We start from the raw sequence: 14673 nt of genomic DNA, 5'->3' as shown, positions 1-14673 counted from the left end.
TTTCCTATCTGCCTTCCTTTGAGCTAGTGCAACATAAGAGGTTTGCTGACAACCATTTTGCCATTCATCCCGGCTAGCTGTCATAACAAAAAATAATTATTAGCTTATTATAAGATCATGAGAGTAGGGATAGCATTATCAACTTACAGCTTTAGATGCTTATTCTGGATTTGAAAATGCGACAAACCCTGATCCTTTACATATCCCATTAAGGTCTCGCATAACTTGTTACATTTAATAATAGGCTTCAGCCAACTGATTACCAGAATTGATCTAACTTAACTATTCCATAAAACAAACTAACAAACCTTGCATGATGTTATGGTACCATATTGAGAAAATAGTTCTTTAAGCTTTCCATCGCCTATGCTGTCATCCAAATTCTTAACATACAAGTTTGCTTCTTGAAATTTATCCGCTGCCTCTTTCATTGTCTGCTCAAATCGAAGTTTCAGTTCAACCTCCCTTTCAGATTTTTTTTGAGCTTTTCCAACATATCACTCCTTATCATCAAATTTCTTTCAAATTGAGGGACTCAACAGCTCTAGCAGCATCATCTGCATTCTCAAAGTTGATAAATCCTAAGCCCTTTGATTTCCCATCCGGTTCCCTCATCACCACAGCACTTGTGATAGGACCAAATTTGCCGAAATGTTCTTCAAATCTTCGTCACTTGTTGATTCTGAGAGATTCTTCACATAGACATTGTTAAATTTTGCCTTGCTCACAGAAGTGTCCCTTACCTGTTTGCAAAGAAAGTGGCCCACATAGACTTCTTATCACTCAACAGCATACCATTCAATTTCTCCATTGCTTTCTGGGCAGATTCCTCATTATCAAATTGTAGAAAGCCATAAACTTTTGAGTGGCGGAGGGTCTGTGGCTACCTTGCAAGAGAGAATGTTCCCGAATGCAGAAAATGTATCATGCAAAGCTTTGTGGTCAATGCCCTTATCTAAATTCTACCAGATTCAACAAGCACGGCAAACAAACATAAAATAAACCATATGAGATTTCAGAAGCACAGATTTATAAAACAAAGCTGCATATGAAACCGCATGATTGTCAAAATTTTATTACCTTGATAAATATATTCCTGGCACCACTTTTTACGAAGACTAGGGTCACGGTTGGAATACATAATCCGGATAGGCTTTCCATTCAGAAGAGTGAAATTCAGAAGGTCCAATGCCCCTGCAGCTGTAAATAAACAGCATTAGATGTCATGCAGAATAAAGAGCAAACATTTTTTTTCCTAGGGAACAATGGTGGAGGAAAAATATTAGTAAAGTTCTTTTCAATAATATGTACTAATATGGAAAGCCGCTACTTGAGTTGGTTTCCACCTTACTGATAGAGACCAACGGTTGATAATTCACATGGAAGCCTGAGAAGATAACAAAGAAGCATTTGGAAATAAGGATATATTATGCATTACTCTCTTTCGATTAGGCTAGAATCCCAAGTACCTTTAAAAACTTCCCACTTTCTATCTTGCTTGTCGTTCCCCTCACCCATTACAGGAAACCAAAAAAGGCCAAGTATATATTACTGTATGATTTCTATGGATTGTCATGGGCAGATATGGAAATAAACAGGAATGACAAATCCAATTAAATACGCAATATCATACCCTCAACATAAAGAATAGAGTTCACTTGGCTGATGAATATGGCTCACTTTGGTATCAAACAAGGCTCCATCACGCAAAGTTCCAGGCTACTTGATACACAGAAATTCAAGCCAAACTGAGACAACACGTTGTTTGCTATAATTTTTAATAAGAAGTCGAGAGTTTCATCTAAAGAAGAAAATCATCAGTGAAAATGTGCATGTGAAGAACAACTGTAAGAGAACACAGTCAAAACTTACATCTTCATTACCTGCTTAGATCAGCTTGACAATACAATAGAAAAAATTTACTGGAAAATAGATATCAAAATAGGTATAAAAATCTATATAGGTGAATGGCACCTTAACACCATAAATATTCTACTCTTGTATCAATATCATCCATTGCAAATTGAACCAAAATTAATCACCTTTTCTTTCCTTTTATAATTCATCTGAACTAAATGAAAAAGTAGGGCTAAAACCTTAATCATGCAAACACTAATCAAAGCAACTATCCATTATTAAACAAGGCAAGTAAAGGGAAGTAAGAATCATCAAATCTATACTAAACAAAATCATTAGCAAAACAAACTAACTAACTAAAACTGTGAAAACTGAAAACTCACCATCTTGGGGATTGCTATAGTTGACATAACCATAACCAAGAGACCCCCGGGTCGACAAATCCTTGCAAAACCGAACCGTAACCACTTGACCCACCTGGTTAAAGTTGTCATAAAGCTGAGTACCCGTCGCACTCAAATCCAAATCCCCAACATAAATCGATGTTGTTACAAAATGGTTAATGTCGGTTTTTTGTATTTAAAATTATCAAAATTTAAATTATAATCATTAAAATTAAATTATATGAACTGCTAGAACATTTGAATTGTAATATTTACACATTTAATCATCCTCTGACTTCCTTGAATGGACATTGGCATTTGGCATTTGTTGGGATTAGTTAGCATAATGCTAGTTTATACGTCAAAGTCCAATGTCCAAACTCAAAACCCATCATAAAAGCAAAATTTGTTTCACTTTCTTCTTTTTGAAATGTTTACTTTACTTTTCTTTCACTTATAAATATATATATATATATATATAACTGTGAATAGAGAAAAAAAGAACTCATAATGTTTTGGTAGGAATTGAATTTCTAACATCAATTAATTTTTGATAATTTTAAATATAAAAAGAATTTTAACATCAAATTTTGTGGGTACGTCTTAAGTGTTAATGTCATTTTTTTTTCATACAAAATTTTTAGTAATAGGGAGTACATTTTACAGTTAGTTTAAAAATGTTATCAAATTACTCATAAAAGTCCACAAACATATATGTTTTTTTCTCTTTTTATTAATTGAGAAAAAGAAAGTTAACAAACCTGTTGAATTAAAGACGTTTCACACTCTTGTTGTAACTCAGATGCGGCGGAGTCCAGAGAAAAACATAATTGGCGTTAAATGTACCGACCATTTACTTTCTCTCTCTCCTAAAAAAGCATACTTGTCTTTCCTGAGGAACAATTAACCACTGATCACCCTTTCCGCTGGTTCTTCTTCTTTCTATCTCCAACTTCTTGGTTTTTCCATATTTGTTCAAGATTCGCTTTTGCTTTTTCTTCTTCTAAAATCAATAACCTTTTAATAACATAAACATAATAATACCATCTTTTCTTTTTTTGTCAATTTGCTTTTACAAGCATGGGTTCTATTTCTTTCGCTAATTATCAAACCCTGAAGCTATTCCCTTCATTCAACTCTTTTCTTCATCCCAAGCCACCCGGCATTGTCTCCTTGTACCATCATTCCCATAAAGTAGTACTTCCGTTGTCCCTTCCCCCAAGAGGAGCTCTTTTCCCCGTGCTGCTGGACTCATCGCCAACTCTGTTCCCGTAACCCTCCTTTTTCTTTTCTTGTTCTTTTTGGGCTTTTTTTTTTTTTTTGTTAAAAAGGATTGTTTTTTACATGGAACGATTTTGGATTGTTTTTTGTGGTCAAGAAACGGAAATTATACTGTGGCTGATTTTATGACCAGAAAGGAGGATCTACATGTTGTCAAAACTACAACAAGTGTGGATAAAGGCATTACTGATACTTGAGAACCCTACTTATTCACCATGTTATGTTTTTTTTTTTCTTGTTTAATTTTGTATTGAATTCTGCAATTGCAGCATTGGAGGCACTTGTGAGTTAATGGTTTCCCCGTGACTGATGATGAATGGAAATTGGTAACTTTTTAAGTAGTTTTACATTTTTTCTTCATTTATAACATAAGTTTTTGTGTTCTTTTTAAAATCGTTTACAAAATGTTGTCTGATCCTATGTTTGATACCTCACATATGGACTATGATCTTGTTTGTTTACTTCGTCTGAGGGGCATTTATGGTTTCTTGGAGAGATTGGTTTGACTGAGAGGAACTTATGACATTCGGACATATGGTTTCTTATTGATATATGGATGCACAAAATCACTATTTTTGACTGGAGTTGGAAAATGCTCTGTTGTTAATGATCATGGTCTCTTCGGATGGCTATGTATTTGTTTCTTAGAGAAAAAGGTAATTTTCCCGTCCAAAAATGGTGTGTGAATGGCAATTTTAAGCTATCACCTTCTTCCTCGAATTAATACTGACTTGTTTTTGTTTTGCAGGTTGGCGTTGTGTCTGATTATGATTTGTTGGCACTTGACTCTATTTCAGGTAGTTTATACGATGATTATGAAACTGAATATGAACTTCTTGGGTTGATTTGGTGTTTCTCCTTACTATTCGTTTGAGTTTATTTAAGGACGAAAAGGGATCGATTAGAAACATTGAAGAAGACAATTTTTTTCATCCTAAAAGTTCCTTAGTGACAGAAGAGTTTATTCATTCCTGAATTGGCCTTTTCTCCTTCCCGGTTACTAGTGGATTATTAAATTTATTATAAATAGTTGGGAAAGAAATTTACTGATATCAATTTTTAACATCTTTTTTAAAAAAACTTACTTTTGCTGTTATAAAAGATTGTCATTAAAATTATGTTGAAAAGTAAGTGATTGCTATTCTGATATTTATACACAAAGAGTGTAAAGTCACTATTATTCACAAGCTCCATTTTATCTATAAACTTTGCTTCCTTGACTAGGTAAATTATATTAAATGCTTAGTAACAAGTTAAAGTTATGTACACGGCTCAGTTGTAGTAGTGTTTCTATCCTGAATGTTTATAAAGTGTTGAGAAATCTGAGCACCTTAGAAATGGAGTGAGAGGTGAATGCTACACTTACTTCAGAGTGGCAGATGGAATTTTTGTTTCTGTCTATTAGTTTCCCTCTCTTAGTTCATATTATCTGTTATCCACATTCAAGCTGGATGATATATCAAGGACTTTTTATGTCAATTTTTTGTTAGATATTGCCTTTTGTGTTACTTGCTTCCTTTTGTTCCTCATTAGTGATTAACACTCAATGGCATTTGCCACCTTGGTTTTAAATTTGGTTTCTCTTGTTATTTTTCTGAAATGGCTACTGATTTGTTCCTTTTATGACTATTGTTGGGAGATTTGCCACACTTAGAGCCCATGGGAGCAGAGAGCTCATACATACATATTGGACACCACTTGAGCTCCAAAGCTTAAGTTATTAGGTTCTTGGGTCATCCATATATATATATATATATATATATAAGATATCTCATTCAGATTTTTTAGTGATATGTGATTCTTTACTCACATGTAAACCTGATCCCAACAACTATCAGGTAGCAGTCAGAATGACACGACCATGTTTCCTAATGTTGATAGTTCTTGGAAAGTACGTAAGCATTCTGCTTTCTGATTCTTTGGTTCTTGGGTTTTGGTTGAAATTTGTTGTAATCTCTAGCTAGGAGAACTATTTGAGTGCTAATATATACTGACTGTGAAATTCTTTAACGTTTTAGAAATTCTAATGTTGCTGCTGTGACCCCGATAATATTTTATTTACTTAACAGCAAAGGTTGCCTGCCCCTGGGCATGTTCACATAATCCATTGCCCTGCTTTTTTTTCCTCTCTCTTTTTATATATCTAATTCCTGATTTCAGGCCAAAGAGCTCTGTAATTATGAATTGTGTGCACAACTTTTGCTTTTTCTGATCCTGGGTAATCATGTCAGACATTCAACGAAATACAGAAATTGATGAGCAAAAATAATGGAAAAGCTGTTGGGGACTTGATGACACCTTCACCACTTGTTATTTGTGAAACAACAAACCTGGAAGATGCAGCTGGGTATCGTTTTGTCAGCCTTTTGAATGCATTTCTTTATAATCTGAATGTCTTTATTCTGATGTTTTTTATCAGGTTGTTGCTCAAAACTAAGTATCGTTGACTAACAGTGGTAGATGGTGATGGCAAGCTGGTAAGAATTTTTATATCATGTTCTTTCTATTTTTTCCTAAATATATGTTCTCTATTACAATTTGCTATGGATTATTTCTGATTGATTCGTATTTAAATCTCAAAGGTTGGAATCATTACAAGGGGAAATGTTGTTAGAGCTACCCTGCAGATAAAACGTGCTAATGAAAGGTTGACATGATGCCTACATCTGCAGAAGATCATAATCTCGGTGTCAAATTGATGGCACAATTCTTTTTCCACTATGCGGATCATACAAGTATTCTTCCACGGCAAAGTGAGAAATTTAATCCTGTCTAGTGAGCCTTACTGATGATAAGGTTCAACCTCTAATTTTTAGTTTAAACTTTATACATAGGCCTGTCGAAATAGGGCAACATCAGCTAGAATCAGAAATGCCTTTGTAATAAATGTCTACCAAAAGTTTTGTATCTAAATGTCAATTTTATTCATAACTGATAAAAGGTATTTATGTTAAGTTTGCATCAATATGAATTTCATTAATTATATATATTGAAGTATCTCATTTACCAACTTTAGTGGTTAAAATTTCCTTATGATGCAAACAATGAAGAAAAGGAGGATTGGTTGCCTCGAGGATTTGGAAAATATTTTAGTACTGCTATGAATTTTATTATTGCCCTAGATATGACTTCAACCTTTTTTCAAATCAAATTAGTAACATCAGTAATACAATTGAGGGTCAAGATTCAAGAAAGAGTTTACCTAAGCATCCTTCCAAGGATTATGGGGAGTGCAAGTCATATATTTTTCTTTCCAATCATGACTCAAGGCCACATGATACCAACAGTAGACAAGGCCAAGCTGTATGCGACATGAGGAGTGAAGACAACTACAATCACCACTCCAGTCGATGCGTCTTTCTTCTCTAAGACAATCCAAAGAAGCTAGGAATCAGGTCTTGATATCGATATGAAAATCCTAAAGTTTTATAACGAGGCTGGCTTGCCTGAAGGGTGCGAAGACGCAGACTTGCTCTCTACTTCACATGATGAAAACAAGGACATTGTCACAAATTTTTTCAAGGCCAAAGTCATGCTTCAGGAAGCCCTGGAGCAGCTGCTACAAGAATGTAAACCACATTGCTTGGTTGCTGATATGTTCTTTCCTTGGGCTATTGATGCAGCGCATAAATTTGGGATCCCTAGTTTGGTGGTTTATGGAATTAGTTTCTTCTCATCCTGCACAATGGAGTGCATGACACTGTACGAGCCACACAAGAAACTTGAGTCTGAATCTGAAGAATTTGTGCTGCCTATTGCCTAACCTTCCAGGCGAAATCAAGTTAACGAAAAAGCTGCTATCAGATTATGTGAAAGGAGTGCATGATACTCTACGAGCCGCACAAGAAACTTGAGTCTGAATATGAAGAATTTCCGGTGTCTAACCTTCCGGGCGATATCAAGTTAACGAAAAAGCTGCTACCAGATCATGGGAAAGAAAATGTTGAAACAGACTTCAATAAGATGCTGAGAGCAGCAAAAGACAGGGAATCAGAGCTAAAAAGCTATGGCGTAATTTTCAATAGTTTTTACGAGCTTGAGGACACGTATGCTGATTACTACAGGAATGTTTGGGGAAGAAAGGCATGGCACATTGGGCCCGTTTCTGTGTATTAGGGCTACTGAGGATAAAGCGGAAAGAGGAAAGAAATCTGCAGTTGATGAACACGTGTTTGAAGTACTGTCTTGGCTCAAAAAACCCAATTCAGTTGTTTACATATGTTTTGGAAGTATGACCAACTTCAGCTCTGATTAGTTAAAGGAGATTGCAATGGCGCTTGAAGCGTCAAGGCAGCAATTCATTTGGGTTGAGAGAGAAAAAAACAATGAAGAAGAGGAGGATTGGTTGCCTGAAGGATTTGAGAAGAGAGTGGCAAGCAAGGGACTAATAATATGAGGATGGGCACCACCAAATTTGATTCTTGATCATGCAGCAATCGGAGGATTTATGACTCATTGCGGATGGAATTCGTCCTTGGAAAGTGTTTCCGCTGGCGTACCGATGGTCACATGGCCAGTTTCCGCAGAGCAGTTTTACAATGAAGAGCTGATGCTCAAATCCTGAAAATTGGAGTCGCTGTCGGTGTTCAGCGATGGTTGAAAACAATGAGCGATTTTGTGAAGATAGAAGCAATAGAGAAGGCAATCAAGAAGATAATGAAGTGTGAAACAGCAGAGGAACTAAGAAACAGAGCCAAGGCCCTGGCAGCAATGGCAAAAGGGGCTGTTGCAAAAGGAGGTTCATCTTACTCTGACTTGAATTCTCTCATCGAAGAACTGAATTTGCGTCGCCATTGAACCAATGGGAAAAATGAAAATCATATCGCATATTTCTGGTGTCATTTGAGCATGTTGGTGACTGCAAGTTTTGCATGAAGCTACAGTAATGGCTATCTTTTGTAGGTACGTCCTCTTTTCAGACGTTATTTATAAATAAGTAGACCAGGCGTTTACAATGGACTAATAGAAATGGTATTGCGCGGTACCTTATACCACTAACCTGACCGTAACCTTTGAATCAACTTAATTTATAAAGGTCAAGAAAATCTATTATTGTACGAGCAATTACTCTTAATTTCAGTAATTAGGGTTTAAATTTTAATAATTTTTAAAAATAAAATCAGGATTAATGCTTTGAACCCTGAAATGTTTTGTAAGACAAAAAAGGTGAAACTGACTTGTTGCCTAGAGAATCATCCCTTCAACAAGAACATTAATTGTCAAATTCATCCATTTTTAAATCATATACTGTAATATAATTCTTGAGAAGAAAGATAAGTGCTCCATCAATATTTTAACCACTCACCTGTATTTATCCTCTAGGAAAAACTCAGATTAAATGTTATATCCCACCCACCTTCCTGGTTCTCATATCTACAAACCCAGGACTATTTTATAATGCATAATGCTGCTGAGTTTTTGCCGTCATGGATAAAATTAATATAATTGAATACAATATATAATACTAGTGACATAATAATAAAACTTTCGACATTATTGTCGTTTGAGAGCAGATTCAAACAAGAAGCTAAGAAGTAGGAAGAGAAGGCTTTATCCAGCCTCTTATTCGGTTTAGAATCTTCGGAATTTCATTGATCACACGAGTAGAGGTGTAAATGATATATTAATACTAGCAAGTTATTCGGATTTGATTCGAAAAAAACTCGAATTCGGTTCGATTATTATCGAGTCGAACTCGAATTCGAGTAGCTTGACTTATCGATCGAGTTAAATTCGAATATTCTTATATCCAACTCGAGTAACTCGTGAGCCTAATCAAGTTTTTATTTTTAAATATATTTTTATTATTTTAATTAATAAAATATTTCGAGTCCGAGTTCGAGTATGAATAATCGAACTCTTATCGAGTATACGAATCGAGCTTATTTTTATATATTAATCGAGTTTAATCAAGCGAGCTCGAGTAGCTCGAATTCAATCACGAATAGAGCTCGAGCTTAAAAAATAAAACTCGATCGAGCTCGAGCCGAGTATCGAACCTCGAGTTGTGAGTCGAGCTCGAACTTCTCACTATTCGACTCGACTCGACTCGATTACACCCCTAACCACAAGTGGGCTCTCTTGATTGGAGTGCCTACCATTCATTAATTAAACCTGATGATTCATGTATTCATGTAATGTAAAATATTAAAATTTATATATTCATATTAAATTTTATATAAAAATTACGTGTCATAATTCGTATCGACATAAAAATATAAAATATATTTTTTTTATTTTATTAAATTTAAATATAATTATTATTAAAATTTTAAATTATATTATTTTTATATCATATTCATATTGTATTATCAATTAATTTTTTAGCCTATTCACATGATTTCCAGCTCCCTGTATAAAAAGCATTGAGCCCGGCAAAGATCCATTGGCCCAACTAAGTTACTGCCTCTTGAATCATATTCTGTTTTTGCAAGTTTTCTCTTCCATTTCCATTCCTTCTTTTCCAAATTATAAAACGAATAATATTAAGAAAAAAAAAGAATTACATTGTTGATTCAATTTAATAGTAATTGAAGCTCAAGTATCATTTTAAAAAAATAACATTCAATATTTTTATGATTTAAATCTCGATATCTGTAGCATTATTTTTTATATTCAATTGCAATGTTTTATCTTCTCTATCAAAGAAAATTTTTTTCTTACGTAATACTAATTTAAATTGTCATTAATTTTCGTTTATACCAATGTTCCTAAGCCTTTTGAGAACATGACCTAGAAAAGGGAATGGCTATAGGAAGGGTGAGTTTTTCCAGCCTCTCACGTGCCCAAATTCCTCTTTCACAACTAAAGAGGGCTGCTTTATGCCTGGGGCAACAAAAACAAATGACAAAGTGGAACTGAAATTTTGGAATGGTGTAGGGTCTGATACCTACAACTTTATACAAAAGTTAGCATTTCCAACCATTAAATCCAACTTTTCATTAATCAAAGACAGCTTTTGTCCAACACTAAGTCTTGTTATCATTGGCACCTGGTTTGATAATGCTTAATTGATTATTAAAATATTTTTAAAATAAAATTTTAAATGTATTTGGACGTTGTGTGAAGTATAATCTCAAGATTGTTCGAACAAGAGAATATTAAACATAAGTAAAACCAAAAAATTATTTTTGAAACTAATTGTATTAAAAATTATAAAATTATATAATTTAGAATTAATTTATATTTCATATATTTTTTAATTTAATTTTTTTTACATAGAGTTTTAAAAAAATAATTATTTTTTTGAAGTTATATTCATAATAAAATATTACATCATATAATCAATTAATAATAAATTATTATATATAATTAAATTACAATCATTGAATAATCAATTAGTAAATTATAATATAATTAAATAATCAAACTCATACAATAAAATATGAATCTAAAATCTCATAAGTTTAAAAGTTCATTCTTGTTACTAAACTAAAACTTTATTTAAATTTAAGTTTTAATTTATTTTTTCTTGCTATCGGTTTTCTTCAAAAAAAAAATTACATCAAACATAGAGTTTCCTTCACGTGTTATAAATAAGTTGACGTCCAAATTTGTTCAAATAAATCGGCCTTTCTTAACTTATTATATAGTTTTCTAAGTTAATGTTGGAAACTAAGATAAAAAAAAAAAAATTTATCACGTTTTATTGATAAAATATTTAAGAAATTTTTAATTTAAAATTTAAAATTTTATCTAATTAATTCATATAGTTATTTAACAAAAATTAATAAATCTAAATTTCAAAATTTAACCCAAATTTTTTTGAGTGATTCCCTTTACCTAAAAAATTCTTCAATTTGGGGTCAAATACAGTTTCCATTGTTGACCATGACAGTAACAACCATGTATAACTGAAAATCCCGCGAAATGCGGAGTAAATTCCTTTAACGACCTCCTCCTCCATTTAAAATTTGAAATTGAAACCTTTGAATTTTCTTGCACCAGAATTTCTAACTTCTTATTAAGACAGGAAAATGATGCGTAACTGCTTATCAAGTGTTTCTAGTTAAGGCAGAAGCGCACTTCTGTCAGGATTGATGTTTTTTATCTTTTAAATCCAAGAAATTAATGAAAAATTTAGATTCCATTTAGTTATTATTTTTGTTTTTATTTTTTTATAAAGAATAAAAATGCTTAAAAATAAAGGATAAATAATCAATTAAACAGATAGTAGTAAAATTGATAGTATCAAGTATTCGTTTTGATACACAATTTATATAATATTTTAATTTTACAAAAGAAGTAAAAAAAAACTTATGTTTCAATTTTTTATTCTTAATATATTTTATGAAATATGTATCATATTATTGCCCTCTTAAATTTAAAAACTTTATCAACAATCATTTAAAAAAAGCATTTATTGTTAAGATTTAAAACTTATAAAATCATCCTTCACCTCTTGGTTTAATGATTAAAATTTTTTTATGAAAATATAAAATTTTTAATTTTGAGTTAAAATTTCCTTCTCTTTTTTCTTTATAAAGATTAAGTCCTTACGAAATTCAAACATGTAGGTTACAAAGTAATTAGGGAAAGACCCATTTATTGTAGGACCCAAATTTGCAATCATACTTCAAAAAGAGGGGAATCATCAGAAAAGGAAAAGTAGAAGAGTATACGGATCGTTAAGGTTTAATATTACCTCTTATCGTCTATTAGACTATTATTATATGCTGGAATTTGGCTAAACCCAAATCTCCAATCTCATTATTTGATGATAATGCAGGAATAATGATTGAAGAAAGAAAAATTCACTTCGAAAAGAGGGAGTTCATCAATTTCAAAAGTAAAACAAAGAATAAGCTGTGTAATAAATGCTGACTTAGCCATACTTCGCGGTTCCAACATCCTCCCTCAATTACCTTGTCCATTTGTCATCCTTCAGTCTCGCTTCCATTTTTAATTAATACTTAATCCAAGGGAAAGCCAACAACAAGAACAACGATAGCCGTTTAACCCATCCCTTTCTTCCCCATCCACGTCTCCCCCGATAAGAAGATCGATCCCATTTTCCGCTACTATTTCCTTCTCCTACAGTCCATCCCTTGGAATTTGTGCTTGGTCCTCTCAATTTCCTCCGTGATTCCTCCTCCTCCTCCTTCACCTTTCTTGGTTTTCTTCCCTCCCTCTCTCTTAGTTTTCAAAAAGCTAAAGAAACAGAGGAAAATAGAAAAGAACTCCAGACTCTCTCCTTCAGCTTTCTCAGAAAGAGAAATGAAGAGCAATCCTAATACAAAGCTAATTCTCCTCCACCCTTCGATCCACAAATACTCCTCTTACTCTCACCGCTTCTTCCTGTTCTTCTTCATTTCTATCTTCGCTTTAGCTTTCACTCTAACTCTCTTCACCACCACTTCCATTTCCAACTCTACCATCCCTTCCCTATCAACCTCTACGGCCTCCCTACCTTCCTCCGTCACCACCGCGCTCCTCCACTATGCTTCGACTGCCACTATCAATACCACCACTCACCACATGTCATCTTCCGAACTCTCCCTGATTGCTTCCACTCTCCACAACTGCCCCTCCTCGCCTTGCCGTTTCCTTGTCTTTGGTCTAACCCACGAATCCCTCCTATGGCACTCCCTCAACATCCACGGCCACACCATTTTCCTCGACGAAAGCGAGTACTTAGTCTCCTCATTCGACCGCAACCACCCGGAGATCGAAGCATACGACATCCAATACACCACCAAAGTAAACCAAATGTCAGATTTATTATCCCTAGCCAAATCCCACATCGAAAACGATTGCAAACCAGTCCAAAACCTACTCTTTTCTGATTGTAAACTCGCAATCAACGACATGCCAAACCATATTTACGATTTAAGTTGGGATGTAATCTTAATCGACGGGCCACGTGGCTACTTCGCAGATGCTCCAGGGAGGATGGCTCCGATATTTACGGCGGGAGTGTTGGCAAGGAGCAAGAAGAGAGGTAGAAAAACGCATGTTTTTGTGCATGATTTTGAGAGGGACGTTGAAAGTATTTTTAGCGACGAGTTTTTGTGTGAAGAAAACTTGGTGGAAACAGTGAATTCTTTGGGACATTTTGTAGTGGAAAAAGAAGAAGTGAGTGATGATGGTAAGAAGTCTGGGTTTTGTAAGAATTTGACATCATCGTCGCCTTTGTCTGTTTCTTTATCATCAGGAGAAGATGATGATTGAGAGATTTAGATGGGTTTGTCTCTCTTTGCAAATTGTATCATTTACAACTTTTTTTTTATCAGTACAAAAGTGTATTTATATATAGGTTTAAAAGTTTAAACCATTGGAAATGTATCCGGAAAAAAATATAATCAAGTTTTACGAGATTTGAATGCTTTTAACTTTTTTGTGGCCAATTAGTTCTGTTTGGTTGCCGAGAAAAGGGGGGGAAAGAAAAAAAACAGGATTTAAATCTGGAATTTTTGCCTTTGAAATACTTGTTCTATTTGATTGCTGAGAAAACTGGTGGGAAAGTGAAGAAATTGAAATTGGAATATATTTTTTTTAAAACCTCCTAACTATGCTTGGCTGATGTGCTTCTGACCAATAACCTAGACGAAAACCCAAAACTCAATATATTAGTATTAAAAATTAGAAATCCCAAGCAAAACGAAAATTCGATTAGTTTCCCTGAGATTTTCTCGGCAACCAAACGAGAAAAGAGAAAAAAAGAAAAAGTTCAAAAGGAAAGTGATGGCAGTATCAGCAGGCGTCGGTGGCCGATTGAGTGAAGGAATGTCCAACGTTGGAGCGAGGTGAGAGACAGAATGCTCGGTTAGCAAAACCCATGTTACTAATAAAGATTCGAATCCTCGGAACGGTGGGGCCCAGGAGATACGCGCTCCGAAGCTCTATGATTATTAACTCTTAATATAATTGGCTTGGGGGAGCGTGCAGATAAGAAGCTGCGTGGTCGGGATTGTGATTGAATAAATACAATATACAGATCACGTGGTTCACGTGAGTAAAAGCGTACGTTATTGCAGGAGAGTGAAGGTGAGGTGTCGGTGTGGCAATAAAACGTGGATATGGCACTTGTTTCACTGTTCACTCACACGTGTAAAATGAAATTTCTTGTTTTCTTTAAAATATAAATTTTATCTCAAAATTTATGTTATAAAAATATTAAATTTTAAATATAAGATACTTATACAAATTTTAT

At 34.0% G+C, this 14673-nt stretch overlaps 1 protein-coding gene and 3 pseudogenes across 5 annotated transcripts; 3 read left to right on the top strand and 1 right to left on the bottom strand.

The window, feature by feature from the left end:
• Positions 1-179: 179 nt before the first annotated feature.
• On the bottom strand, positions 180-1518 carry LOC111281655 (polyadenylate-binding protein 2-like; annotated as a pseudogene).
• Positions 1519-2998: 1480 nt separating this feature from the next.
• Positions 2999-6507, top strand: LOC111282583 (CBS domain-containing protein CBSX2, chloroplastic-like). 4 transcript variants are annotated; one of them, XM_089761144.1, is made up of 8 exons: positions 2999-3511; positions 3619-3701; positions 3791-4177; positions 4270-4318; positions 5360-5412; positions 5753-5868; positions 5941-5998; positions 6104-6507. In XM_089761144.1, the coding sequence occupies exons 1-3, from the start codon at positions 3321-3323 to the stop codon at positions 3811-3813; spliced, it is 297 nt and encodes a 98-aa protein (XP_089617270.1). In that variant the 5' UTR covers positions 2999-3320; the 3' UTR covers positions 3814-4177; positions 4270-4318; positions 5360-5412; positions 5753-5868; positions 5941-5998; positions 6104-6507. The 4 variants fall into 4 exon arrangements, with proteins under 4 accessions (XP_089617270.1, XP_089617267.1, XP_089617269.1 ...); XM_089761141.1 differs by lacking the exon at positions 5360-5412; XM_089761143.1 differs by lacking the exon at positions 5360-5412 and having other exon boundaries at positions 5682-5868.
• A 224-nt stretch (positions 6508-6731) lies between these two features.
• On the top strand, positions 6732-8471 carry LOC111281653 (scopoletin glucosyltransferase-like; annotated as a pseudogene).
• A 3735-nt stretch (positions 8472-12206) lies between these two features.
• On the top strand, positions 12207-13852 carry LOC111282963 (protein IRX15-LIKE pseudogene; annotated as a pseudogene). Its single transcript, XR_016342336.1, has one exon. The product of XR_016342336.1 is annotated as a protein IRX15-LIKE pseudogene (transcript).
• Positions 13853-14673: the final 821 nt, after the last annotated feature.

This window comes from Durio zibethinus, chromosome 5 (genome assembly GCF_047325235.1).
Source record: "Durio zibethinus cultivar Kanyao isolate XHJ-2024 chromosome 5, ASM4732523v1, whole genome shotgun sequence".
Taxonomy (NCBI): domain Eukaryota; kingdom Viridiplantae; phylum Streptophyta; class Magnoliopsida; order Malvales; family Malvaceae; genus Durio; species Durio zibethinus.
This window is presented reverse-complemented; position numbering and strand designations above follow the sequence as displayed.